This window comes from Nicrophorus vespilloides, unplaced genomic scaffold, assembly GCF_001412225.1.
Source record: "Nicrophorus vespilloides isolate i.1.1-1 unplaced genomic scaffold, Nicve_v1.0, whole genome shotgun sequence".
NCBI lineage: Eukaryota > Metazoa > Arthropoda > Insecta > Coleoptera > Silphidae > Nicrophorus > Nicrophorus vespilloides.
Window position 1 is genome coordinate 98,704 of NW_017097102.1, and position 27,678 is coordinate 126,381.

Consider the following 27,678-nt stretch of genomic DNA (forward strand, 5'->3'; position numbering starts at 1 on the left):
CTCCCTCTATGCAATGGCGCAGCAGTGCGTGGCGTATCGAACAATGCGATATGGTGTCGAAAGCCTTTCGTACGTCCATAGACACGACATTATAGTCTTTCCCTTGGGCCCTATGAGATCTAAGGAATTGGTCCAGTATTATCCCATTCAGCAGGGTAAATCCGTTCTTGTGGATGAGGATAGTCTTGTTCTGCAAAAATCTTGACGGTGCGATGCGACTCCCCTGGCCCCACACCGCTTTATGTCTTCCACAGAAGTCCCATCGGGCCGGGCTTACATCTTTCACGATCAAATGACCCCCAAGACCTCCGTTTTTGGAACTGGTTTGAATGTGCTATTACATCGAACCCGCTAAGTGAGCGGCTGATCCTGAGGGCCCTCTTACTGAGGGGTGACCCCTTGCTGCCCTGACCTTTAATGGGAAGCGTTGTTGGATCCAGTCGTCCATTGCGCAAGCAGCTCTGGACTGGTTCCCGTAAATGTTATGTTAATCATATCTTGGATATCGTTGTCCAACGATAGGATCCCGGCAGGAGTACCGCCCTCGTCTGAGCCGATGGTAGCTCCACAACCCTGTTAACAGATGTTGAAGATGTTCGGTCAAGCTTCCAAATCCCTCTGCTACTCCAAAGGATGAGACCGGAACTCATGCTGAGCTTGTAGGAGACGAATTGTTGACAGCAATATGAGCATCAAGTCCTCTTCACCGGAAATCTTCTCGCTTGGAGGGACGCTTTGTTGCTCTTAGTGAAATGTAGTTTACAAACTCTTTTAATACACTTATACGCTCCTTATCCATATTTTTGAATGATTCATTCCTTGTAGCAATTTTCCAATGCTCAAACAATGGAGAATGAAGCGAAGGAAATGATCTCAATGGAATACTATCGCCGCTTTTAATGGATGAAAATAATCTTCTCTCCAAACCACGCAGACAATGCCCATACCAACTGGTTTCTTTTTTCCTTTCTTCCCACTTCTTCATTTGGCTTCCGCATTACCCGCCAACAAGCTAGCCACTGTCAGTTCAGTCAAAGCACAAAAACCAAAGTAACACTTTATTCTTCGGATTTCTTCTTCTGCCCAAATAATTAAAGAAAACAGCTTCTTCCAATTAACCATAACTTCCTTCTTCAGCCCAAATAATTAAAATAAACAACTTCTTCTAACAAAACTATAAAATATAACTATAAAACCAAACTTAAACTAACTTCAATGAAATATATACATAAGAGAGATACGGCAAGGCAGGTAAAAAGAAGAAAGGTTACGAATACAACGTATTTCGACCCGGGGTCCCAGCGGTTCAGTACATAAGTACTTGGAGAGACCTCGGAAGGCTGTAAATTAGAAGTGTTAACAAATTAAAATCATATAAAGGCGTTAGATGTTTTTATAAACTTAAGAATTGCTTTGTAGACGTCAACGTCCTCGGATTGAATGAGACGACGTAAACATGGGAATTCTATTATGCAGCAATTGCTCATAAAGAACCCCGGATGCCTGACTATTGCATTCACATGCGAAGACATATATAATTTAGAGAGGAGCAATATTTGTGTCTGGATTAGATTTAAGGTAAAGGGAGAGGAACAATCATCTTTTTATATTGAAAATATTCTTTTACTACAAGTACATAATAATAATAATAATATTTATTGTATTAGTTCAAAAAAACATATACAGTAATAAAAAACAAAATAAATATATATAATTTTAAAAAGAAGTCAACTGATACAAAGGGCTATTAACCATAGGTCTTTCTGCCCGAACAAGTACATATTATTTCATTTTATTTGTGCTTGGTTACGCGATAAAGTCAGTTGAAAAATATATAAATAATAGACATCTTATCACATTTCTTCTATCTCATGGATAAACTGAGATGTAAATGTTTCTTTGTACAAATTCAAATTTAATAATCTATATTGGGCGGACCTTGGTCGATAGCCCTTTGGAGAGTTATATTATTAATTAGTTTTTATTATCATTTATTTATTTATAGAATGTACTTTTTTTTGTACAATAAACAACATTCAATTATCTTTTTACGTATGTATTTGTTTAAATCACAAATCCTCTAAAATGTGTTATATTAAAAAAAAAACATAAATAACGAGTGAATCAAAACACATACATGATTAATATATATAATGATAAATCTTTCGATATTTATGAAACATTTAATATTTAAAAGTGTTTCAACGGATGTTTACGTGTCTATCAAATAATTTCAACACCACTCAAACACGTTTGCTATATCATGATTGAAATCAGGCCATCATAAAAACACGATTTTTTTTTCCTGATTTCATGTACTTGTTTTTTTTTATACATATACATTACACCTTGATATTTATAAATCCAGGGATTTTAAACGTTTCAATCTTTTATCAGCCAACTGAATACAAATATATTTTTGTAAAATGATAACTGAAATTTGTATGTTATAGTTTCGTATTGGTTATATTGTGAATTGCACTAATATTTTTCTAAATAAGAATTGATAATTTTTTCTCATTATACAAATATAAACAGAAATATTTTCTATACTTTTTGTAGTTAATGTTCCATCAAAATAACATAATTTATTTTATTTTTATTTAAACATAATACTTCAATCAGTTTTTCTAAATATAATTATAAATTAATAAAAAAAATATTACTCAAACTTAATGGGATAATCATCATCATCAGTTTGAAAAATAACGGAACTAAACTTCTCCCATCAAGTTAATAAATTGTTATAACAAATCTAATAGTAACATTTACTGCAATAATATTATAAGAAAAATATGACTCAATAACATTATTGATGTTATTTTTTATAATATGAATTGACATATTAACACAAAAACAATAACGGTAAGTAAATTTTAATAGACTAATTATAAAATATATAATATTAATTTCATATGCTTTCGAAATAATACTGAAGTTTCATTACTTTAGCCAGAAAGCAGTTCATCCCTTTTACACATTCTATAAGGGTAAAGTAATAAAAATAGTGTATAGTAGTAGGCTACTTTTTAAATAAATTTCCAGTTAGCTTGTACACTAAATAATTTCGAAGTTTTATTTTAAGAAAAGAAACTTTCACTTGATTAATTTGGTCAGATTTAATGATAGATTTGCACATTTGACACGGTTTAAATGTAGTTATTGAAGGCGGAAGCACAATCCAAATGTGAGTTTTTATGACATATCTATATATAGATTGGGTCCAATTCGAGGATAATAAAAAAAATAGCATTTATAGAAATCTTTATTAATTGAAAAATAATACTAAAGTTATTATTATATATTATGAATAAATATTTAGAGTAACATTCTAAATATGTTTTATAAACTTATATGAAGAACAGAAAAATAATTATCACATTGAATTTCATTACATTTGACTCTGATATAGTTACTGTACGTCATGGAACCTAAGGATCGCCCGACCGGGGATCTCAGATTGGCAGAGCATCTGTACGACATTGACAACATCATCAGCTGGGAATTCCTTGTGGGGCGGCGGAATAATCTCACCTTTCGAAACGTACGTCACCAAATCTTTCAACTGTTGAATGTCACCTTTAGCAACCACTTCTATTTTTTGCTGCTTCTGTTCTGCGATGGGTTTAAACTTAGGTATCAATTGTTCAGCGGCTTCCTCGTTAATCAAAACAACACCTTTCTGTAAGTAAAAAAATGTAAATAAGCACGAATGAGACAGAATGAATAATACATACGTTGTTTAAGCACTGAAGTGATCGTTGTAGAGATCTCGATGTTGTAGCAAAATCGATGACGATATCGACATATCCGCTGCAAGCGTCTTTGGTTCTCTCGATTAGCTGATCCTCGTAGAGGTCTTCGTTCCATTGCACCAAATTAACGCTAAAACAAGACACCATTAATATATGTTCAATGAGTATATTTAGGATGTTTACTTCATTATCTCTTTGGCTAGTTTGAAGCCTTCATCTCGAAGTGTAGCAACTGTGACATTAACTTTGTTCTCGTGCTCCGGTGTTTTGAAATGATGGGAAGCAATCCTTATAGCCCAGAGAGCCAAGCCTCCGGTGCCGACAATGAGAATTTTCACGTTGTTGTGTGGTATTTCTTTGATCAGATCCACTACGTGAAGATGGGCAGCGATTACGGCATTCTTTGCAAGTAAAGCTCCCGTGGGTAGCATAGCAGCCACGCTGAGCGGCAGGTTGTCGGGGATGGGGACCAGATTTTCCGGATTCGGTACAACAATGTACTCCGTATATCCTTGTGGAAAATCTTCATAGGGGTAAAGAACAACCCTCTGGCCTATTTTAAAGACGTTCTTGACATCGGCGCCAAGCTCGTCGACTATTCCAGATACTTCGTAACCGGAAAACAAAGCGCCATCCCTAATCCCATGATGGGTAGCGTTTGGTTGCTCAACTCCGTCATGGCTAGTACGCATCTTCTTGTAGCAAGCCCCCGCGCACACTATACGGATTCTCACGCCAGAAGAAGGGATCTCTTCGGGGACGGGCACTTCATGTTTTAGCACGCAATTGTTGATAACAGCGCCTGGTGACTCTATAGACACCTGCCTGCACAGCTTGCTCATGGTGTCGTTCGGATCGGACCTGGAAACAAAAACATGCTGATCAAACGGTATAATCCACAACAATGAATTTACATTCTAACGGTGTTCGGCGAAAACGAACAAAAAAAAGTAAATAATAATCAAAGAATCAGACACGCAGGATGTACGAGATGGTTCTCTTTTGGAACGAGATGAGTTCGCTCTAACTGTAATCGATAAATAAATTTAGTTCACGTATTTTTTTTCCTCTTAAAATATGATATTGAGATGTAATTGCGTAAGTGATTGATTTCCTTTATCGCGAGGTACGACGATCGTTATCGATTGTACTACTTATCCACAATTTTCTTTCTTTTTTTATTTGGATCTTACCGCTTGTATGACCTCGTGAATTGAAAATTATCACTGGGTATTTCGGTTAACATTCTGGTACGAATACTGGTATTGTCACAATGTGAATCGGTGTTCGCTGTGCCGCGGTCACCGCAACAATGAGAAAACAACAGGCACCACTACTTCATATACCTGACCAAAATATCGTTGTTTACAATTTACTAGCACGTGGAAGAGACGTGATCTCCGTTTCTGATGAGCTCAATTCAATGTATAATATTAATTACCTTCGACTGGAACGAGAACCTTGTAAGAAAAGGCAACGATGTTAGAGTGCTTAAAAGGGGCACCCGTGTGAAATAAATAAATAAAAGAAAACTGGGCGCGAACAGATCTTGCAAACAATTAATAAAATATTTCATTTTAATTTATTTGAACAAATTGTCGATGTTTATTTTCGACAATTTCTATCTCCTTGTACGTTAAAAATAAAGAATGACTAACCTTGGTTTACTCGATCTCCTGTAATTTGACTAATTAGTGATAGGGTTTAAACACGTGAAGTGCATTCGAGCATTGCGTGCACCAAAACGCGTCGCAACGTTCTACGCCATTCGTAACAAAGTATGTATAAATATACCAAATGATTAATAAAGCGCTTTATTTAAAGAGCGAATGTAAACGAAAGAATTCGTCAACATAATATTATAATCATGTTTACTATTGCATGCAAATCTTGTAATGCTCCTTCCTGGTTTATCCGTTGTTATTGTACGTACGCCTACTGGAATCTCACGGCCGATATGTTTACATTGTGATTGCTTATAATGTAATCATTATGCTAACTATAAATATACCCTAATTATATTAGTCTTTAGTAATAACGATATAATATATTAATTGCTTAATTTGTTTCTTTTCATATAAACGATAATAAGCAGCATATTTAAAATCCAATGGCCAATTCCTATGAATATTACTTACCTATCATCCGTTTCAAAACTCATTTTCTTTCCTGTTTACCCTAAATACAACTGTTTACATTTTGCAATTGATTTTCGGGACTGCCAACTCTAGAAATCGTATACAAGTGACAGTACCATGAAATGATGCAAAGTATAAATATTAGGGTCTGATTAAAATAGTATAGAAAATATATTATCTAGCAGGAAATTTGCGTAAATTGTGTTAAGATAACTATAATAACTCATATTATTTGCTAACCGAGCTGTTCTAATTTCTATTATCTTATTTATTTATATTTTATTTTCAATTTATATTGTTTTTTTTTGTAATTCTAGTCAATAATCATAGTTATTATCATTTGCTAATTATGTTCGTTAGATGAGAAATTTACGCACACTACACCATTTTCCATTTTTGTTCAAAGTTTAACAACTCTTGCAAAAATGTCCCCGAAGGAAAGTCCACAAGAATACAGCCATAAGAGAATAAAAAAGAGCAGTAAAAACGAATTAGGTATCATAAATAAATAACGAATTACAGTGGAACCTTCCGGATTTTTACTCGTATAGTGAAACAATTTTCCCAATATAAACTAATGTAATATACAATAATGCATTCCATTTTGTGAGTCATTTTTTCTTACAATTTATTTTGCTCGTTAAGCGAAACGCTCGTTACGCGAGGTTCCACTGTATTTCAATTTCTTTTTTGTTTTCTACAAATGTAATTAAATAAACGTTATACATAAAAATTGAGTATTTATTTGACTGTATCGTATTTTACATTAATTTGTATGGAAAAAAATACGAATAAGACTATATGTAACGATTTTAATACGATAAAACATGTTTACTTTTATCTATATATATTTCAAAATTGGTAGATTGATGATAGCGAATCTGTCAGTAGATATATTATTTTGAATTTATAACTTATTTTTTTATCAATAACTGTTATGAATGTAGCCAATTAATATTTGTATTTTAATTAGTTTACAAATTAACCAAAATCGTGTATAATTTAATTAATATCTAATTGTCTAATTGTAATTCAAGGTTTTTATTTAGTTATTATAAATTTAAATCTTGTCAATTAGGTATATTATAACTTATGAAAATGTATCTTAATTGTGTTAAATATTAGAATTGCTTATTATCGAATATTAAAAAAAAACTATAGATATTGTTTCATAATTCAATTATAATGATGATTTTATAAAAAAAAATGTACGATTCAAAATTTCTTATTATAATAACATTTATTGCAACAAGAATTGATCACTTTTGTTTTACAATTTGAATAATACTTTCTTTGAGAAATGTATTACTTTTATCAGTTCGGATTCTTTATAGTTCAGTTTGAATTTAAACAAATTTTAATCAAAATTTAAAAAAGTAGTACATACAATTATTTATATTTATTATTTATAAATAATCGTTTTTTTTTCTTTTTCATTATACAGTCAAGTCCGCTTAACGAGCAAAATAAATTGTAAAAATTTAACGAGCGACGTTTCGCATAACGAGTCACGAGAAAAGGAGAAGTCTCAGATTGTGCGCCTGCTAAATCATTTTCAACACTTGTGTTCATATATTATTTGTATTTTTTTGTCTCCGAATAAAAAGCGAAAGAATAAAAATAACTATAGATATGAAAAGCAAAATAATTAAAAACAGAGACCAAGTTATACTTTTATTCTGACATGAAACGCATTATTTTATTTTACATTAGTTTATGTGGGAAAAATGTTCATTATACGAGTAAAAATCCGGAAATTCTGGTACGGATTATGTTCGTTAAGCAAGGTTCCACTGTATTTATTTCCTCAATTAATCCGGGATATTGCAACAAATGGTGATTATTCTAATACAGTTAAAAATCTTATCGTAAACTCCATACAAATGTACAATATTATGAGGAAGATAATTTTATTGTGGACAATCAATTCAAACAATATTACTTGTATATTAAAGTATTTCAATCTTAATATATCAGCTATTATTCAGGTTATTAAAAATAATTTGATTATTATACTATTAAATGTCTAATTAGTAGCATATCATATTAGTTCAATTATAGTTTAAACTACATTAAACACACTAAAAACTTCCTTACTTTATTAAAAGTTGCATAGTTGTAAGAATTATTGATAAAAAAACACACTCTCTCCGTGATTCTGATGTAACAATATCAACAATAATTTAGTATAATTACATAACAGAGGGTTACGAGTAGGTAAGAAATTTGTACAATACGATAAGGAACATAGGTTTCCTAGAGAAGTTATTGTCTTCCGCCAGTAAACAAGATTTTACTATAATTGATAATCCTAAGATTGTCATGTTAGTACGTAGCAAAATATATCAGTATATATTTTTAAATTATTCGCATGATTTTTCGCTTGTCTTTTTAAATGAAAAAACACAATAATAACAATGAGTTCCTATTAATACATATTAGTGAGATGATTTTATTACTTGTCATAAAACATACATACATACATACAGTGGAACCTCGCATAACGAACGACGTTTCGTATAACGAGTGACGATGAGAAGAATAGTCCCGGATTGTGCGCCTGCTACATCATTTTTAAAACTTGTGTACACATATTATTAAATATGTCAAATCATACTTGGAAACATTGTAATAGGATTAATATTGTGCAATAAATGTTGTTGTTATTATTATTAAACAAATTTATTAGCCCTTTGCGACCTATTGTTATTATTATATTATTAAAAATATAAATAATTTATTAGTAACACGAATTCATTTGGCTCAAATAAGGTGAATTTGCATCATGTGCCATAAATTGCATGAACCAAAAGTTTGAAGTTGAAAATGAAAAAAAAATGTGCAAATTGTCCATGTGCAAAAAAAGAAATTTTTAAAATAAAACGCGGGACCCTAAAACGCGACAAAATAATCTGAAAGTTGTATATGAAACTAATCTAATGAAAACAACTCATACTAATAATTTAATCTCTTAATATAATAACATTAAGCAAACAATTGTAATGAAGTTTGTTTATTTAAAATTCCTGTTAGCACATTAAATTAATCTAAGAAACACAAATCACACAATAAAACATATTTATACTTGTATTTCTTATGTTTAAAAATAAAGTTTGAAACTTGTTATGTCATATAACGTAAGTAATTATTGTGGTAATCTCATTTCTGGTAATTTTTATATTTTTTTAACTTCTTTGCTATTATTTTATGTATGCAGAATATTCCATTTAATTCTTTAAGTATGCAATCGTGTAATAATTTATATTTCTATTATAATTAATGCAATTAATTATCTTTTAATTAAATTTACTATTGTTGTTTTAATTTAATTAGTTTTTATATAACTTTATATTTTATATGTATAATATATTGATATAGTTTACTTTAGATCATGTTTCATCCTCAAGAAAATTAAATAATACGTCAATGATTACTTAAAAATTTATTGATATAATAAAAGATTAAATAGAAAATGCTTTTATATTCGAAATATACAGTTAAAAAATAATATAATTCTAAGCCTATAAAGAAATATAAAATATATTAGTATTAAAAGAAGACCAGTAATCACAAATTGTATTATTTCCAGAATTTGCCTTTGGCTGGAAGTTTTGGTTTTAATTTGGGTACTTCCGGTATGTATGGCTTCTCTATAACATCTTTGTCTAGAAAATCGTTGCTGACCATTTCGTATTCGATAATCTCTTCATCATTACTTTTCGGTCCAATTGTGTCATATATCTCTTCATCCTCGGACGCATTGATATAGATGTCTTCATCGGGCGCATTCGCAGGCGCAACCAGCTCTGAGTAATTTTCTTCCTCGATTATTCCACCTATGCAATCATAAATTTCTTCATCTACTGCATCAGGAGTTTTAGGTAACAACATCTTCGGTGGAAAACGTTCGGCGTAAGCACGCGGAGGCAATACTGGCATCGGCTTTGGCAAATCATTGCTACAATTATCCTCGTTTATATCATGATGGAGATCCTCATAAATCTCTCCGTTATAATCAGACAAATCCGGAACTGCAGGTGTCGGAGTATTCGGGATAATCTCAGGAGCACTAATTCTCCGCAAATTTATTTCAACTACCCATTGTACCGTGTCCTTTTTTGTAGTTGCTGTGAACTAAATAAAATTATTACATTAATAGCCTAAACATTTTAGTTGTTGTTTCACAGTTGATGACTGCAGTTTTCGCACCTACCATTTGAGACTTATATTCTTTGTTAGTAGGAATCATCTCAAAATTGCATTCTTTCTTTTCCAATTGGGTGGCACTATAAAATCGTAAATTATGCGCTTCTGTTGGCCTAGAATCTTTCTGCGAGTTGTAGATCAGCATCCAATTGTCCATCAGCGCGACGTACAACTTCTTGCAGTGTTCGATGAAGAAGATTTTCTCTCTTCTCCACAAGTAACCAGATTTCTCCATGTACGAGATTTCCGAGAATGGAAGTTCTGAAATAGCGTATCGTTGATTTTTGGAATACCATGAATGCTTTGAATACATTACTCAGATAGGGGCAGATCTCTTCCATGCACTCGGTGCCGACGCTTCCGTCAATATCAGAATAAAGCTCTTGGGTTTCAAGCTTAGTAGGAACCAGGTATTCCATCGAAGCCTTCCGCTGCATGTCCACATACCTATTTGACTCATTGTCGACGTTTGATACTTTGGAAATCTCCTGAAGTTGTACCTTCGAACGTTGAATGAGTTTTTTGGCCACTTCGGAGGTATTACCAGATAACTTTCCTTGTTCGACTTCCTCAGACAGAAAATTGCAAATATCTAAAACAGCAATTCTGTCACAGCGGATTTCCGTTACGATAAGAGTATAGGCATAGTTATAGGCGTTTTTTAGAAGCATTGTTAATAATGTACTTAATTATTATTTACCATTTAATAATTCATTTAGATCCGAGTAAATTGAAATTATATTGTTCTTCATATTGGAATAAGGTATGATCACTTGAAAAACATACTTAGAATACTTGAAGCATTTAATTGGACACAATTACGTTTTAATTGGAAACTTTTCGACTTACGGTGGCGCAAGATTACTGTGGGAGCATAATCTCGACAAAACACGACTGCTATTTTTGTTGCGCCCTCACATACGGGTATTTAAATTCTAAATTCTACTTGGTGGACTCCCGCAGAGTCCGCTACTGCCCTATTCAGATCACAGCTCAACAGAGCTACAACAGTGCTCTAGTTCAGTTTCAGGCGGGCTGAACAAGTTGCGCATGCTACGCAGGCTGGCGTCAGAGGACATAATACATGACTCAGCCGATGGAACGGAGACTCATTTGCAGGAAAGAAAATAAGAACGCTTTCTGATTTGTTTATTTTTTTCAAGAATAGAATTTATAAATTAAGTGTTTTGCTTAGTCTAAATAATAATTAAAATTAAATATACTTGTTTTGTATTACTTTTTTTTGCTTCCGATTAACCGAAGATCAACAGATTTTCAAAACAATATTTTATAAAACAAAAAACGAACTAAAAAATAATTAATCAACTCTTTTGGAATTTAGTTTTCTTTTGGATTAAGTAGTGGTATTGGGGTAGTTAGGTACAAAATTAAGTTGAATCTCCTTTTGTTTTCTTTATCTTGTAAGATTGCTGAATAAAAAAAACAATGTTACGATGAAATTGCTTTACGGATGCGAGGGTCCGTGGATTTTCTTTGTTTTTTTTTCTTCTTCTTTGAATCTTCTATTGCATGTACAACATTTAGAAGGTAATAGAACCACGCCAGGCTGAGACAGATCACAGATTCGCTCTTTTCTTTGCGACTACAGTTGATAACTGGTTGAAACTATTGTGATTATGAATAGTAGTCATAACGTCAAATCTGTCAGCTGTCCCTTGGTGGAATGTAGGTGTTGAGTAATTACATTCTACCTAGCCTAGGCTGGTGGACGGGGATTATATGCTATTTTCTATTTTATGATATGGAGACTGGATCAGGGTGCACAAATTTCATTTTAATTTCTTCTTGTTTTTCTCCTTTTTGTTGTATGGATATTGTTATGGATTAGAGCAATCAGGAACTAACAAAAAAAACTTAGCAGCAGCATTAACACTTTTCCTTCACTTCTCCACTTACTATGCACACTGTCACTGTTCATCATAAGAAAAGTAAGAGAGTAATGACACAATGAGAGAGTCCTATCTCACACTCACACAGACACACACACAGTCAGTTTCTTTAAAATTTCCTCCCGGATTCATGGTCATAATATGGGTGTTCATCTTTTTGATTTGATTGGTTAGGTTTGTCTTCAAATTTGCGATTCATATGAATATCTGTAAAACAGAAAACAGGCATGACTACCCTGTGCCAAATAGTAGACAGGACGAGCACGCGACGACGGGGCAGGAAGGAGATGAGCAGACCACCGCCCGGGGTTAGTAGAGTTAGGAAGGAAGAGAGGCGTCCACCAGCCAGAGAGGCCAGCGAGGGAGTTATTGCATGAAATACTCAGGATGGTCCGAGTCTTTCTCAAACCTCTTGGCCTCCTCTTGCATGCTCTCTTTTATTTTCAAAATAGCAGCCGATTCCGTTTGGTCCTGCAAGGAAAGCGACCTTTAGTGGTTAGGTGTCAGTCTACAGAAGCACAAGCACCGGCCACCAAAATTTTACTCACGTTTTCACCAGGTCCCCCGAAGCCGGTTAAGTTGTAGTCCCCCATTCCGCTGCCACTGTCCTCCCTTGGTGTCCCTGGACCGCCATTTGCCGGCGAATTCTTCATGCCATCCATGCCATCACCGTTAAGCACCGGTCCCATGGAGTTTGGGCCCATCGGACCACCTTCTGGGCCCCCACCCATTGGGAACTCGCCGGGCATGTTGCCGCCGACCGCAGGTTTCATCATTGTGTACATATTCTCTCCACCTGAATTTGACGAATCTTGTGGGCTCGGCATTATTGGGGTGCCAGGTCCCGGTGGTCCCGCCGATCCTGGAGGAGCACCATAGTTACCAGGTGATGATGATGAATAATTCATTGGCTGGATTGAAAAAAATATATATAAGAAAAAAAAAAGCAACAATATTGATGATTTCAAAATAATCCATGTCTGCGTTTGTATTACCGTTGATGTGTTCGGTTGCCATTGCGGTCGTCCTCCGGGCCCTGTCATAGACATAGGCGGCATCGGGCCTCCGGGTCCTAGGCTATTGTTTGGCGGTGGTCCTCGCAGTCCAGGTCCATAGGAGCCTGGCCCGAGTGGTCCCATCGCTGGACCTCTGGGTGGATTCATTCTTGGATTCATCGGGTTCATTGGGTTCATCCCCGGCGGTCCTGGTGGCAAAAAACAATTAGTCACATCCAATCGCATTGTACATAATATTCATTTAATATTTGTTTTTATTCTTATTTTATCGAAGTATTTTAATATGTATACAGCGCACAAACGACACCAGCATGCCAACATGAGACAAATTAATGAAACAATAAAATTATATAAAATAAGCAAAAGCAAGCAGCAGAGATGTTGTGGATTTGAATACCAGTTCAAACATCAACCTGACCAACAAACCCCCCAATGAAATGATTACATAAAACGAAGAAAAGAAGAGTAAATATATAAATCCATCCAGGTTACACACTTAAGACGATATTCTGAACGTAACTCAATAAATACAACGCAAAGTGGACATCCCGTTTTCAAAAGAAGATATTCAATGAAAACGTAACAAAAATAATAATTAAAAGATTATTAAATGGCATTTTTTTATGAAAACAAAAATATATGCGACTGTCCGATTTATAAATAAGTATATATATATATAAATCAATACAAACGTACGTATGTATATATACATATACAAGTATATTTAATTAAGCGAAATGTTTAATGTGGAAATGAAATTAATATAACAAAACTAAAAATAATATTAATAACATAAAATAATTAAATAACAAAAACAATAGCCGAAAGAGTCCAAATTATTATAAATAAAATAAATAAAACATAGTGTAAATTAAAAAAATATGCGTCTATATATATATATTTATATATATATACATATATATGTACACACATATATATATAAATAAATATATATGGGTGTATGTGGTGGTGAAGGAGCGCATTTGCCTACCTTGCCAACCTACAAACTCTCCGCCTTCACCTGGAGACAGAAATAGATGCAATTACATGAGGCATATCATATGAAATCGGGCTTCATGCTTGTGCATTTCTCTTTAATCAAAACGTTATCAAAATAATACATTAATAATGAAAAACAAACTAAAAAAAATAAATAAAAATGAACAAAACGGAAAAAGTAAATAAATGGAAACGATAAATTTTGTAAATCAAAGAAATCATAATAATAATAATAGATAAAAAATGTAAATATCTGTTATTTGATTGAACATTTAGCGGGCGCATTTTTTCGAGTACTATTTACCTTGTCTCGTTGGATCCATGTTATTAGGCATCATAGGTTGTCCAGGTGGCTGGAATCATAAATTACAAATTAAAAATATTCCACGCGCGCCTCAGACTAGAGAATGTTGTTCTTGTTGTTTATTCGTATTTTTTTTTCTTATTCTTATTTTATCTCGGATTACTGTAATGGTTAAAGCGTCAAGCAAGCGATTAGAGACAAATGTAGTATTAGTCAAAATAAGGAAAGAAAGAAAAAAGGTATATAAATATATATTTGTATATATTGGTGTATGTATATATATATATAAATATATATTTATATAGATAAAGATAAGACATTTCCACGTTAGAAACACTTGAAGAGAGAATGAAATGATATAATGTAAAGAAATAAAATGAAATAAAAAAATAAACACTTACGCCATTAAAATCACTGCCAATTTGTGGCATTCGCACACCGGGTCGAGGACCTGCAGGATATCTTGGACCCATAAAAGGTTGCGTCGACATCATCTGCGTATGTGAGGGTGGTGGTTGCGAATGTGGGGAAGGTTGACTTGATGGATGTGTGGGAGGTGATGGTCTCATTGTTGAATTCTACAAATGCAACCAAAGAAAATAATAATAAAACACATAAATGCAAAGTACCATAGCAGGAAGACCCAATAGAACAACACATAACGATTGAAATGAGTCATCTGAATAAATATACCGACAAAGACGGGGGGTAGTGTGAAGGGGGACTCGCCTTCACTAGACTCTTCCCAAGTGCCCATAGTAGAAAAAGCACATAGAGAAAAGAGGGATGATCGGAAGAGTGTGTGAGAGAAACAAACATATAAACAAATGAAACATTACGAACGACAACGAAAACAAAAAATTGAAATAAGCCATTTAACATAGATTGTTCGAAACATTAAGCGTATCTTGTTTTAGAGAGTATTTACAACATTATTTTTTGCATTGGTTGGTATCCTTCTTTGGCTGTTGTTAATTAAGAGCAATTTGTACTGTTTACTTACGGGAAAAAATCCTGGGGGCATGGGGCCGCCTGGCATACCATCATTCGGGGGCATTTGTCCCAAGGGGCTCGGCGCCGGTCCAGCGTTCTAAAAGAAATTACACCATCGTAAGCACAAGCGTCTACCAATTTACGCAAACAGTATTCCCCCCAATAATTCATTCGCTTGACGCATTTCAGCATAAATCAACGGCAGTTTACTTATGTGATCGACATACACTTAAAGAACAAATAGTAGTAAAATTACAAATCGTACATTAATCTTCAGTATATTACATGCATAATGAGAGTAACAGCTCAATAAAACGAGTGACTGTTAAATTATAATTCTCTTTTTATGCCTTACATGTAACGTTCAATCGTATAAACTTAGGATTCTAATTGTCTTAATTATGAATATGCGAGTATTGCAATAAATTGTTTGAAAAACGGTATTTAAATTACGTTATGACAAACTATATTCATTAACGATAACTTAATTAATTCCTTTTTAACTTTAACATTTTTAAATAAAATCAAAATGATTACTACATTTTTTAATAATATATGAATAATAATGAATAATATTGATAAAACTGATAACAAAAAAATATATTAATCTATGTATGTACTGAAGACAATATATGTAATAAATATGTTGAGCCGCGCATTTAATTATATAACGTTTGCAAAAATTATATGCTTCAATTAAAGTAACATATTTATCTATGGTGGAAAGACTGGTCAATATTTGTATATAACAAATGTTACTTTATTACTATTTATCAGTTAACTGTTGTCAATGGTAATGAATACATAAATACGCTTTTTTTTTATTTATGAATGTTTTTGAACAAATTTTATTATTATTTAAATATTGATTATATAACGTAACAAAATTTAATAAATATATGTGTAAACAAAGATGAATTCGTTTGAAGAAGGGTGATAAATATATATTTTGCGTTTGAGAATGTTTAACTTATGAACTCTGAAGAGACACAGGTTAGCAAATAAAAATGTCGCATATTTGTTGGAAACTGATGTAAAAAAGATAAACAAAAAATATGAACGTTTATGAAAATGAAGAAACTAGGAAAAACACGCGAATTCACCAGTAACAAGTAAACCGTCTTCGTGCTTGATCGGAGAGCGAATAAATATTTCGTCTTTTATAAATTGAAAACATTCTCAGTAAATTATAAAACGATATAAAAATGTTTTTAAAAAAACCGAACGAGGCACGAACGAATTATCGACAGAGTACTCTCGCATTTTTAAGTTTCTAGGCAATGGGAAAACTTATATCCAGAAACGCTTTGATTCACCACGTGTAATTGGTTAAACTTACGTGTGCAATGCCATTGACTCCGTAGCCAGAATTAACGAAGCCCTGGTGAGAAAGAGAGAGAGAAAAAAAAAGTAGAAAGTTTTATATATGTTCATATATATATACATATATATATATACATATATATATATACACATATATACATATATATATTAAATGCATCGAAATATGTTTCTAATGTTTGCGACAAGCGGATACACGGAAGACAGAAAGAGACGTGGATAGAAATGAGGTAGAAGTAATTAACATTCATTAGTGTATGCGTCTGAAATGCAAAATGAGCGTGGAAATTGCACACATGGAGTTTTCCCATTATCAGGAAAATTTTAGTTTGTGTATGTGTGTGCTTGCGCGATCCGAACAAGAACCAAGTTATCAAAACTATCTATCCTTGTACTCAACATAACAGATAATAACTCAAGGCCTCTACCTAAGGTCGACTTGTAATATATATATATATGTATGTGTATACATATATATATAAATATGATTATTTACAAGTTTGTGTGTATGTATAAAATATACATATAAAACAGACTACAAAGTGCACTAAAACATATAAAAGATTTCGTAGCAACGGCTCTTTCTGATTTCCAGGTCTTACTCAGAGGATTGGGGAAATGTCGAAGAGTAATATTGCGATAGTAGTAATAATAATAATATGGATATGTTGGAAAGGAAGAACGGACAGGGCCACAGCATGTACCTGGTCTGGTGCGACGTTGCCATGCCGGCAGCTATGAGTATTGATCCACGAAAGAGTATGGTGGATGGAATCAAGGGGGCAAAAAAAAAACAGACACACAGAAAAGAAAGAGGGAGAGAAAAAACAAATGGAGTAGGAGACATGTTCAAAACAGATCCATAACGAAATATGAAATGATGTGTATATATATTTTTTTCTTATATATTTGGTTTAGGTGCACACAAGAAGGTGGTATTGGTCACATGTGTGGCATGCCAGCGGAGAGGAATGGTAAATAAATAAGATACTCACATAATCGTGAAACGCTTTTGCCTCCGACGAATGCTCGCAAGTGTCCCGCCTCTCGGGGGCCGCGCAATACAGGTCCCAAAATACGCTGTACATGAAACGAAATAGGCATTAATTAAGGAGTCTCAATAGGCCGCAAAGAAAATCTTACCACCACCAGGAATGCAGGAACCCGGGAGGCTCTCCCAGCGTTATATTCTTTTCCCATCGGATCTAAAAGAAAGGCAAAGAAAGCACAAAGTTAGTAAGGATACAGGACGATCTGCCACGGATCTATTCTTACCTCGGAGAGAAAAGTTTGCGCTGATTTCTGTGCACCGACGTGCAGCAGATACTCGTACACGTAAAGAGCCAACCTAGGTCAAAGAGAAACAATCGTTAATAATAAACAAATGCACGTGGGGGTGGTAGCCGAGGGGTCGGTCTTCTGTGGTCTCATAGGAGGCCAAGCAACAGGCTTGATTGACAGTGTGCAAATCTTGGTAGCAGGAAGGCCGCGGGCTATTTTCAGAGATATTTGTTTATGAACGCATCACAATATATATATGAGTGTGTTTGTATATATATATAGATATGTACACTGGGTCACCATCCCTTGGGGATGGCGTTGGTAGCTGAAGTAATGGATATGTGTAGATGCGAATGTGGTACTTACTTCTCCCTGGCCTGTGCGTCGGACGGGACTGCCGTTCCTTTTCCCTTCGCGTACATCTCTCAGGAAAGCTGTGTCCTCGACAAAGAAACACGCGACAAGAGTCCAGCAACAAAAGAAACGAAAAATAACCTGGGGTTCTGAGTGTGACGGGATTCACAGAGACTCGTGCAGCTTGTAGCGGCGGCCGTATATTTTGGTGAGCGGTGCATGCAACATTGTCTCCCCAAACCTACATCTTCCTCCGTTGGCGGAGAGCGTACAAATTGGAAAGCATCCGCTCTTGTTCTTTTATGTCATTATGGAGTAACAAAACACTGGCACTGGCACGTCAAAAATTCTTTGACGACGCCGCAAGTCAAACAACGGCAGGGCTCGGACCGCGTCTGGGCATGCGTTTCGCTATACGTTGTGTCCCGTTATCTTCCACTATTTATTTACCCGTGGAGGACGAGTGCGTCGGGGAGGACAGATCGAACGTCTACTGGCACCGGCGAGGACAAAACGTGGACATCGGTCGCATCGAAATGCTCTTAATCCGATTTCGATGAACCGAACTAAAAATAAAAATAAAGGAAGACACGGAGGAGGAGGAAAAGAGATTCTTCTTCCACTCTAGTTCTCGGCTGGCGGACGCGCGTTGACCGTTCTTCGGAGTCTTCCGAGCGTTTTTACCTGTTCAACGCGCTTCGGATGCTGCAAGGGTCGTAACTAAACTTGGCAACGGCGGCGGCGATTCAGTACAGACGAGACGCATGCGTTTCCCCAGTGCTACTTTTTCCCACGAGCCATCTCTATAGATTTCAAGTGGGGAAGCACTGGGTAGGCACCACCGCTTTCGACCCCTAACGCCATCTATACGTCGCGACGCCAACACTTCTGCCGTCGTATCCCGCCATTTAATTTTCACCTTCGCTATAAATTTACTACCCCCAAAAACCAGCCGACTTCTCAAACCAGGTATGTGTGCATTGCCTTTTCTTATAATCGGGTTTCCAGGTACATCGCAATGTCAAAAACGTGCGTACGAAGGACATTTTGTCATGCTCTTTTTTAATCAACCCTCTCAAATGCATGTACTTTTTCGGATTTGATATCTCCTAGCTCTAAAGTTCAATGCTTGTATCCATATGGAAATTGCATTATTTTGCTATTTTCATTATATAATTTTTATGTAATATTTTACATTTTACAAATATGTTATATTTACATTATCATCATTTTGATTGTTCAAACAATGATTTGTAAATTTACAAAATGAAAACAATAACTATATTTTCACAGATTTAGAATACATATTACTTTGTTCTCATAATAGTTTATTTAATTTACATATAATTCATTTAACTAAACAATATTAAACCAATGCAACATATTATTTATTATGTAAAAGAAATTTATAAAAGATATTGAACTATTTTCTCATCGATGTTCCGTCATTTTTTTAAATCTCTCTTTTTACAAGTTTTGTGATTTAGCGGTAGTTTGTAATGCAAAATGTTTGATAATCACATTTACCGCTAACCTAACGTTGCTTTGTGTATTTATATAGGTGCAGGTTCATGTTCAGAAAAAAAAGAAAGAATCGTGCAATAAATATAGTTTATTAAAATATTGCATTTCATTGACTATAGAATATACTTTGGTCTATATTAGGGGTGGGCACACATGAGACCAAAGAGAGTCGCAATCCGTTTTTTTTTCATATTATTACATTTTTTTTAATGTAATTGCCTATTTCCACAAGTCACATATAAGAACATATATAATTATTTCAAAATTTTAATAATAAAATCCAAATATAATAAAAATATAAAAAAATTTAATAATATGCGTAAAATTAAGAAAAAATAAAACTAAAATTTTAATGGGAGCCGCACTTCACTCAACGAAGAACCAAGTAAGTCAGCAATGTTCTTCAGTATTTCACTTGTTGAATTGTTTTAATGTTTTGGTGCCTTTGCTGCTACTATTACTAGAATTCCATAAGTCATAATAATATTTTACTTTTAATTTACAGTTGATGCCTTTATATGTTAAAATCATATTCTTTAAATTCTTTTATTTCTTATGAGAACTTTTGAGTCGTTGATTTATTGATTTGAACATGCCTCCTATTTATGCAATTAATTACATAATGTTGGATATTTATAATGGTAAGTGTATGGCTCAAGCGATCAATTTATTTCATTACTATTGTTTACATTTTGTTACTTTACATGTTTTTAATAGGATTTATTACATAATTAATATTTAGATAGATTTTATATTTCATTCAGTATTCAAAAATAAAATACACAAATTATTATTTTATAAATTTATCTAAAAGTATAAATAAATAAGTATTTTATTTAAAATATAAATGATATTTATGAAATTTCAAATTCAGTTGTTTTATCTATAAATAATATTATGTAAAACAGTGACCATATTGAGAATACACAGCAATAGTAATGAAAAGTAAATATTACATGGTTATAAAAACTGTATTTTTTATGTATAAAATGTTACTTTATTAAATCTTATATCAACTAAAGTTTTATAAAAAAAAATATATGAATATTTATTTAAAAATTATAAAACAATTAATTAATAATTAATTAATAAAATAATTATTAATAATTATTAAATAAAATAAATAAATTTACAATATGTAATTACGAGGAATAAATAAATCAGTTTTCGTAATTGAAATTATGTTAACACCAAACAGAGGCATGATTGTTTTGAGTGGACGAAAAATGAATCAGTATTCTGACATGTCAATTGTAATGAATTCAAAACAAACGCTACAAACATTCATTTGTTTTTTCTCTACTTGTAAAACCTGTTCCTCATATTTACTTTTATTTGTAATTATTAGTGCTGCTCTGGAAATCCGTTGCGTCGTTGACCATTCGCTGTTTTCACGTGAAATAATTACTATTATCATTATAATTTAAACTAAATACTAGGTAATTGAATATAGGGAGACTGACGAAGCTTTTCCTATAACAATAATTTTCTTCTCGCATAAATATTTTTAATACCAGTAATATTATGGTGAATGTTCAACTAAATTGGTAGTTATATGTGTCTGGATATAAAACTCATTATTCTATTTAAAGTACAAATGATACTATTTATATACATACCGTCTTGTCCCGAAAAGTCTAAATATAAGAATAATAATCACACAATCAATATTTTTTTAATAAATCGTACTGAATTACTGCGCAAGCCGAAGAGAAACATATCGATAATTTACGGGTTACAAAATAAAGTGTAGATGACCTTGTTTTTACATTATTTTAAAACAACATGAAAATTTTAATTTGTTTCATAGTTTATTTTCTTAATTTGTTAATTTATGTATTTATAGATTAGAACTTAAATGTTCACATAAGTAGAATTTATAGAAAAAAAAACTTATATAAATCTAATTAAATAATGAAAAAAAAAATCAAATTATTTTTACTTATTAAAACAAAAGTTGTTTTTATAGAGTACAATTTATAAATTATGAAATCAGTAAAAAAATATAACTTGCAATAACTTTGACATAAAATTGACTGAAAAACTGTCTTTATGGATCTCAAATAATAATTTTATATTCAGTTTTAATGATATTTATTCTAATAAACTTATGCCCATTGCGATTTCAAGTAAATATGTTATCGTTTTTAATGAAATATATAATTTATTTAAATATATATAAATTTTAGTAACTAAAACGTTCAATAAACCGGTTCTGTTAGATCAGAGGTTTTCAAACTTTTTTGTGTCGTAGACCCCTTGCCATGTTTTTTGGTTTTGGGTAGACCCCCAATTTTCATTTCATGGACCCCCAATTTTTTTTTTCGCTGACGTAGACCCATAGGGGTTGATATAGACCACTATGGGAATCAATGTGTTAGATGATAATATTATAAATGTACTTTAATAAAACGCAAAATAATAATGGAACAGAATTACATTAATTATAGAACTTTCATAATTAAAAAGTAATAAATTATTGCATACACGCATGTTCTTCCGTTCTAAACAAATATTTATTCACGTTTTTTTTCATTTTGCCGAGATCTGATGAATAATTTTGTTAAAAAAAAATTGTTCATGTTGGTGTATTAACAGCGTAAACTATTCGTAATCTACGTTTGCAACTCCAAGGTTAACGCACTTACAATTGTTATGCATTTTGTTTATAAATGCGATTGGTGTTTGGAATTATTTATGACTACGACATCTATGATTCCTACGGTTACCTTCATTAGTAATGTACTACAAAAAATGATTGAAATTATTAATTCGATCTAATTCATTAACGTTTTATGAATGATATTTAAGTAATTACTTATTATTTGATTGACTAATTGTAATATTCATTACTAACTCCAAGATAAACGCACTATTGTCATTTACAGTGTGCTTGTTTCACATTGGTGATTGGAATTATTTATGAGTGCGGTTATCATAGTTCTGTTTACTGTTGGTGAAAATAAACTAGTACATTTATAATAGACTCAATGGTTACTACAATGATAATGCACTTTCGATTTCGTTGAATTTTTGTAATTATTAGTGAATGTGACTATCGAAGTTACATTTCCTAATTTGATTCAAAGGCTTCATTATTATAATTCCTATAATCTTATAATATTTCTTTAATTATATCAATTCCCTTAATAAAATGGTATTGAGAATACAAAAATAACTTCACAAATTGCACATGTTAATGACTTATATATTTAAATAAATAATAATATTTATTGCAACAAATTATCTACTTGACACAATAACATAGTAACAAAAATGAAACTAAATCAAACTGCTGCAGATTATGTTTTTTTTATTTAATTTAAAAACTTCATTTTAGATTATGTAAAAAATATGTTTAAAAACGTTAACCGATCATTATACAATAAATATTTCATATTTCTTAAAACGATATCGATTTTTTTTTTAAATTACAAACAATGGTAATTTATATATACATGTTATTGTATTATTAATTATTACACATATTTACATATTTTTATGATGATATTGTTGCTCGTGAAATTGAGTTTTTTTTATAGAACTTAAGTAAATCAAATGTTAAACTGATATATTGTTGTTTTATACTTAACTCAAATTAATTAATTGTTAAATTAATTATTAATTAAACTTAATAATTAACATTAATTTAGTAAATGTTACTACAGTTGCAAACAAAATTTAAATTGTTATCCATTGTAGACGATATTAAAATAATAGACTGAAGACAATAATTTTAATTGAAGAATTAAAACATAAAATTGTCATATTTATTATATAACTATATATGTATTATACTTTAAATAGAGTTTGTTCTCTATTCTATGCTAGTTCATCTTCTACAGGAGTTTTCATTTGTACCATATTGTATCAATAATGTTTCTTAGTTTCTATGCTCGAATTGCTAGTTGTTTTCCATAATTATTTTCAATTGCTTTAGAATGAAGTATTTCCAGGTTAATCTTCAATAGTGTTTTCATGAAATTTTACTTTCTCTAGCGGCGATATTCTTTTCTCGATGACCAAACCTGGCAATTATGAACTTTTCATTGTGAATGTAGAATTATAAGACCAAGTCTTTAATTATTTATATCCGAAAATATCCAAACGACGAAACAAACATAATCTTTATAATAATAAACTATACATTTTATTTAATATTTCCATTAATAGTTTGCTAATTTCATTCATTTCCATATGTACATGTTTAAAGTATACATTTGAGTCTAAAAGCAAAAGTCTATATTTTAGACCATTGCTTTTAATGACTAGATTTTACTAAATGAGACCATCTAGCCTTAATAGCAATGTTTAAATTATCCATTTACTATGCAAATTACCAAACAGCTATTGTTTTGTGATTTTCCAAAGAGAATTATAATGGTTGACTGCGGTTAATTGAATCATCTTTAATGATTTACAAAAATGAAAATCTTATTTCACAATATTTATTTTTTGTTGCTTTAAAAAACAACACTAAGGTTCTTTCATTGTCTTTAATAATTTTTGATTAGGACGAAATACATATACTTTAGTAGTCGTTTTACAGTCATTTTTTTTAGTAACTAAAAGTATACAGCAATACCTCGCATAGTCCAGATTCGATAAAAAATTTAAGTTTCTCTTTACGGTTTATTTTTATGTGGTTTTAAATTGGTATGATTCAAACGATCCGGGATATTGGCGGAAAAGATTGCCCGGACTATTATTGCTGTACTGTTAAATTGAGAGCGTGTAATATAATTTACATAAGTTGGAAACCGATTTTCACATCTTTAATATATTTTAAATAGCTCATATGAAATACTTCATATTTATTATATATTAATAATAGTAAACATAATTTATAGTATAACAATATACAAAGGACTATTGATCTCAATCTTTTTTTAAATGTGATATTTAATGGGGACATAAAATATATTTATAAAAAAAATTGTGCCGAAAGAAAATTAATTGGAGATTTTCAGAATTATAGAAACATTTGATCTTAGATGGGTTGAATAATATTGTTAAATAAAATAGAAATATTATTTATTGTTTGTGTTGCAGAAGTATGCTCGACTGGGAGGAATTTAGTAAGCACCTTTCACAAATGAAATCGCTGTCCGATGAGCTACTAGATGGTTGGGCGATTCTTGGAAAAACGGTAAAATCTACAGTAAAATGAATGTGCAGCTGTGAGCAAGATGGTTACATGGTTTTAGGGTACCGAAAATGGGGCGTACCTGGCGAAAAAGGTACCTCGCCTCTTCGAGGAAGCGTTGCTTCTATTCGAGTACAATGTGGTCTACGATTTGTCATACGGCGTACCCAAATTATGCTTCAATGTCTTTAGAACAGGTAGGTCAGAAGCGAGTTGCATGCTATAAATACACTACGATTACAATATTTTATGCACGACCAACCAATGCGGTGGTGGCTTATAATTGCGTTGCATCTTACAGATGGTTCTATGCTGCAGTTAAACGAATGCATACATGTTCTGGGCTTCGACGGCGAACCGGTCTTAGTTTTAACTCAGATGGTAAGATCGCGATGATGCTCTATTTTTATCTAGCGCCTCTAATGGGATCACTCTATTCTCTATCTAGGATCATCCTGTTCTGCAGAGACCTTTCTTTACTTTGCATCCCTGTAAAACTTCAGAATTCATGGATTTCTGCTCAAACAGGTTGATTAACATACATTATAAACTAAAGTTTTTCTTTTAATCTATTATTCTTTGTTTAGTAAAAATCCTCTTGTTTCCTGGTTGAGCGCCATCGGTCCGACAGTCGGATTAAATCTGGCGAACGAGTATAGCCAGTGTACGTAAACAGCAAGTGGCTACTTGAAGGTAATTCGGACACCTGTCATCGGGAACATCTGCTTACGACCTATCCGATAAACTCCTTTTGAAATGCTCACATTGTAAGATATATTTTCCTACACAAGAGTTGAACCTTTTTTGTTGTTGCAAAAATACAAGTCCTACCAAAAATTGCTTATATTCGTATCTCAGTAATAATTACACAAATATGTATATATAACATTTGGGTAATTTGTGTAATAACATTTCTTTAGATACTACTACCAATGAAAATTGCTAAACAAACTGCATAATTAATATATATTAACTTGTATGTATCTATGTATAAAAATTGCTAATTAGTAGAAATTACAATAATTATATTTTATTTAAACAAACTCCTAATTATTATACTTTTCAAACTTATTCAATATTGAAATAAATGTAAACCCTAATATTTTGAGTCCTTTTTTTATATTTACCTTACTTTCCGAAAGACAACACTCACTCAAAACATATGAGACAATTTTTACAAATTTATATTATTTTCTATAACAGGGGTTCCCAAACTTTTCCTTCAACGGAACACTTAGCTAATCTTGTAATTTTCACGGAACAACTTATTTGAGGTAGGTATAATCAATAAAATTTAAAAAAAATGAGAAAAACATTCATTAAATATTAAGTAATTATTTTATTTCAGGTTTTCATCAGTGTTCCGCGGAACACAGTTTTGGAAACCGTGATCTATAAGAGACCATAAGATTCAATAGTCAAGTCAGTTCTAAGACGATATCTCTATAAAAAGGTGCGTCTTATACACTTAATCCAATGTTGTGGTTTATAAATTATACTTAACTTTCGCAGTCATGGAATTTCGTTTTTGTAATATTGAAACAAAAGTTTTTCTAATAAATATACGATCCAAGTAGAATCAAGCACTTCCACGTGAATCTGAAAAAGGTAAGTTTTAAACATGAAAAATTTGAATGTAAAAATAGTTATATTTATAAGCTAGGCTGGAGTTATTATATATAAAAATTGCGTAAAAAAATAAGAAAATAACGTATAATTTAATTTACCAAAATCAACTGTGTTAAAAAATATTAATTATATTTATCTTTAGAAGTATTAAAAATTCAAATATTCTCTCAAAATGTGTTTGCAGGAAGTTGAAATGCAATTAATTAAATGTATAAGTTTCAAAAACATGTTTTGCGATTTTCTAGACATGAACAGACAATAACAGTGGTCTTTCCAAGTTATTATGGTACATAGTCCAATATTTCGAAGTTATCATCTTATGAGACCCTGCATATTATCACAAAATCTTACAATATCTTTAACTGCTAATGCACGTTTAACTCAAACAAAATTGAATTGTAGAGAAGAGTTATAATTATTAAGTCGATTGTATGGGAGGTCTATAAAGACGTTAGGTTATCCGACAAAGTACAAGAAAACTAATACAAAATAATAATTTGTTTCCTATTTGTTTTATTAGCAAATTTTAGATAAAATAAAAGAGAATAAATTAGTTTATTTACACAATTAAAGCGTATCTTTTTATGTAGAAAATAAACGGCAGATCAGATTCTATCATCATAAAAAAGGTGATATAAACATTAAAAAAACAATATAAAATTATGATATAATAATAATAGCATTTTAAACATTCATTATTACTTTAATAAAAGTTGATATTCTTCAATAGAATGAAATATATTATTCATAATTCATTCATTTTGATGATTTATAAAATTATTGTATCCAATTTAGCAAATTTAAACATATTCCCATTTATTATGCAGTGTGAAAAACCCCACTACAAGCACTTTATTTCAGCGAAGTTTGCTGATCTTGATCCTCAAGAATATTGATAGTAAATTTTATTTCTATTAGAAATATGTAGTTTTTCCGGAAATTTGATACGAAATATCAGACACAATTTTATAGTTTTGTGAAAAAATTATCTTAGTTTGTACAATTAATTAGTTATGAATTAAAGCAAAAAGTCTCTATTTCATGAAAAAGCAGTAAAAAAAACTCGAAAATTCCAATAATAT

General features: G+C 31.9%; 4 protein-coding genes and 1 long non-coding RNA gene across 14 annotated transcripts; 2 read left to right on the top strand and 3 right to left on the bottom strand.

Moving 5' to 3' along the window:
- Nucleotides 1–3,371: 3,371 nt before the first annotated feature.
- On the bottom strand, nucleotides 3,372–5,996 carry LOC108558914. 3 transcript variants are annotated; one of them, XM_017915975.1, is made up of 4 exons: nucleotides 5,894–5,996; nucleotides 3,939–4,616; nucleotides 3,738–3,885; nucleotides 3,372–3,682 (listed from the first exon to the last, which is right to left on the bottom strand). In XM_017915975.1, exons 1-4 carry the CDS (start codon nucleotides 5,914–5,916, stop codon nucleotides 3,413–3,415), a joined length of 1,119 nt encoding a protein of 372 aa, XP_017771464.1. In that variant the 5' UTR covers nucleotides 5,917–5,996; the 3' UTR covers nucleotides 3,372–3,412. The 3 variants fall into 3 exon arrangements, with proteins under 3 accessions (XP_017771464.1, XP_017771465.1, XP_017771463.1); XM_017915976.1 differs by lacking the exon at nucleotides 5,894–5,996 and adding an exon at nucleotides 5,414–5,581; XM_017915974.1 differs by lacking the exon at nucleotides 5,894–5,996 and adding an exon at nucleotides 4,949–5,088.
- A 3,422-nt stretch (nucleotides 5,997–9,418) lies between these two features.
- LOC108558931 (src kinase-associated phosphoprotein 2-A-like) lies at nucleotides 9,419–11,263 on the bottom strand. Of its 2 annotated transcripts, none has more exons than XM_017916017.1 (5): nucleotides 10,949–11,263; nucleotides 10,800–10,871; nucleotides 10,416–10,691; nucleotides 10,107–10,360; nucleotides 9,419–10,027 (listed from the first exon to the last, which is right to left on the bottom strand). In XM_017916017.1, exons 2-5 carry the CDS (start codon nucleotides 10,849–10,851, stop codon nucleotides 9,473–9,475), a joined length of 1,137 nt encoding a protein of 378 aa, XP_017771506.1. In that variant the 5' UTR covers nucleotides 10,852–10,871; nucleotides 10,949–11,263; the 3' UTR covers nucleotides 9,419–9,472. The 2 variants fall into 2 exon arrangements, with proteins under 2 accessions (XP_017771506.1, XP_017771505.1); XM_017916016.1 differs by having other exon boundaries at nucleotides 10,922–11,263.
- Nucleotides 11,264–11,596: 333 nt separating this feature from the next.
- LOC108558929 (single-stranded DNA-binding protein 3) lies at nucleotides 11,597–19,025 on the bottom strand. 6 transcript variants are annotated; one of them, XM_017916013.1, is made up of 12 exons: nucleotides 18,310–19,023; nucleotides 17,938–18,010; nucleotides 17,806–17,867; nucleotides 17,658–17,742; nucleotides 16,661–16,702; nucleotides 15,332–15,418; nucleotides 14,730–14,906; nucleotides 14,329–14,377; nucleotides 14,017–14,046; nucleotides 13,005–13,213; nucleotides 12,558–12,920; nucleotides 11,597–12,216 (listed from the first exon to the last, which is right to left on the bottom strand). In XM_017916013.1, exons 1-12 carry the CDS (start codon nucleotides 18,363–18,365, stop codon nucleotides 12,205–12,207), a joined length of 1,245 nt encoding a protein of 414 aa, XP_017771502.1. In that variant the 5' UTR covers nucleotides 18,366–19,023; the 3' UTR covers nucleotides 11,597–12,204. The 6 variants fall into 6 exon arrangements, with proteins under 6 accessions (XP_017771502.1, XP_017771503.1, XP_017771500.1 ...); XM_017916010.1 differs by lacking the exon at nucleotides 11,597–12,216 and adding an exon at nucleotides 12,376–12,480 and having other exon boundaries at nucleotides 18,310–18,365; XM_017916014.1 differs by lacking the exon at nucleotides 14,730–14,906 and having other exon boundaries at nucleotides 11,597–12,480; nucleotides 18,310–19,024.
- Nucleotides 19,026–19,167: 142 nt separating this feature from the next.
- LOC108558932 (ubiquitin-like-conjugating enzyme ATG10) lies at nucleotides 19,168–25,958 on the top strand. 2 transcript variants are annotated; one of them, XM_017916018.1, is made up of 6 exons: nucleotides 19,168–19,266; nucleotides 24,874–24,970; nucleotides 25,029–25,164; nucleotides 25,269–25,348; nucleotides 25,416–25,495; nucleotides 25,555–25,957. In XM_017916018.1, exons 2-6 carry the CDS (start codon nucleotides 24,878–24,880, stop codon nucleotides 25,637–25,639), a joined length of 474 nt encoding a protein of 157 aa, XP_017771507.1. In that variant the 5' UTR covers nucleotides 19,168–19,266; nucleotides 24,874–24,877; the 3' UTR covers nucleotides 25,640–25,957. The 2 variants fall into 2 exon arrangements, with proteins under 2 accessions (XP_017771507.1, XP_017771508.1); XM_017916019.1 differs by having other exon boundaries at nucleotides 19,172–19,266; nucleotides 24,877–24,970; nucleotides 25,555–25,958.
- A 229-nt stretch (nucleotides 25,959–26,187) lies between these two features.
- LOC108558918 lies at nucleotides 26,188–26,569 on the top strand. Its single transcript, XR_001890918.1, has 3 exons — nucleotides 26,188–26,241; nucleotides 26,316–26,420; nucleotides 26,480–26,569. It is a non-coding gene; the product is annotated as an uncharacterized LOC108558918 (long non-coding RNA).
- The last annotated feature ends 1,109 nt before the right edge of the window (nucleotides 26,570–27,678 follow it).

What these genes read in the sequence shown, in the direction of transcription:
- LOC108558914 (XM_017915974.1), bottom strand. Translation starts at nt 5,001, where the DNA reads ATGTTAACCGAAATACCCAGTGATAATTTTCAATTCACGAGGTCATAC. An exon ending in CTAGCCAAAGAGATAATGAA is followed by an intron (nt 3,886 to 3,938) that starts GTAAACATCCTA and finishes GTCTTGTTTTAG; the next exon opens with CGTTAATTTGGTGCAATGGA. An exon ending in CACTTCAGTGCTTAAACAAC is followed by an intron (nt 3,683 to 3,737) that starts GTATGTATTATT and finishes TTTTACTTACAG; the next exon opens with AAAGGTGTTGTTTTGATTAA.
- LOC108558931 (XM_017916017.1), bottom strand. Translation starts at nt 10,851, where the DNA reads ATGAAGAACAATATAATTTCAATTTACTCGGATCTAAATGAATTATTA. An exon ending in TCTAAATGAATTATTAAATG is followed by an intron (nt 10,692 to 10,799) that starts GTAAATAATAAT and finishes TTGCTGTTTTAG; the next exon opens with ATATTTGCAATTTTCTGTCT. An exon ending in AAGAATATAAGTCTCAAATG is followed by an intron (nt 10,028 to 10,106) that starts GTAGGTGCGAAA and finishes AATTTTATTTAG; the next exon opens with TTCACAGCAACTACAAAAAA.
- LOC108558929 (XM_017916010.1), bottom strand. Translation starts at nt 18,365, where the DNA reads ATGTACGCGAAGGGAAAAGGAACGGCAGTCCCGTCCGACGCACAGGCC. An exon ending in TTCCTGCATTCCTGGTGGTG is followed by an intron (nt 17,743 to 17,805) that starts GTAAGATTTTCT and finishes TTTCATGTACAG; the next exon opens with CGTATTTTGGGACCTGTATT. An exon ending in TGCCCCCAGGATTTTTTCCC is followed by an intron (nt 14,907 to 15,331) that starts GTAAGTAAACAG and finishes TTGCATTTGTAG; the next exon opens with AATTCAACAATGAGACCATC.
- LOC108558932 (XM_017916018.1), top strand. Translation starts at nt 24,878, where the DNA reads ATGCTCGACTGGGAGGAATTTAGTAAGCACCTTTCACAAATGAAATCG. An exon ending in GGGCGATTCTTGGAAAAACG is followed by an intron (nt 24,971 to 25,028) that starts GTAAAATCTACA and finishes ACATGGTTTTAG; the next exon opens with GGTACCGAAAATGGGGCGTA. An exon ending in TCTTAGTTTTAACTCAGATG is followed by an intron (nt 25,349 to 25,415) that starts GTAAGATCGCGA and finishes TTCTCTATCTAG; the next exon opens with GATCATCCTGTTCTGCAGAG.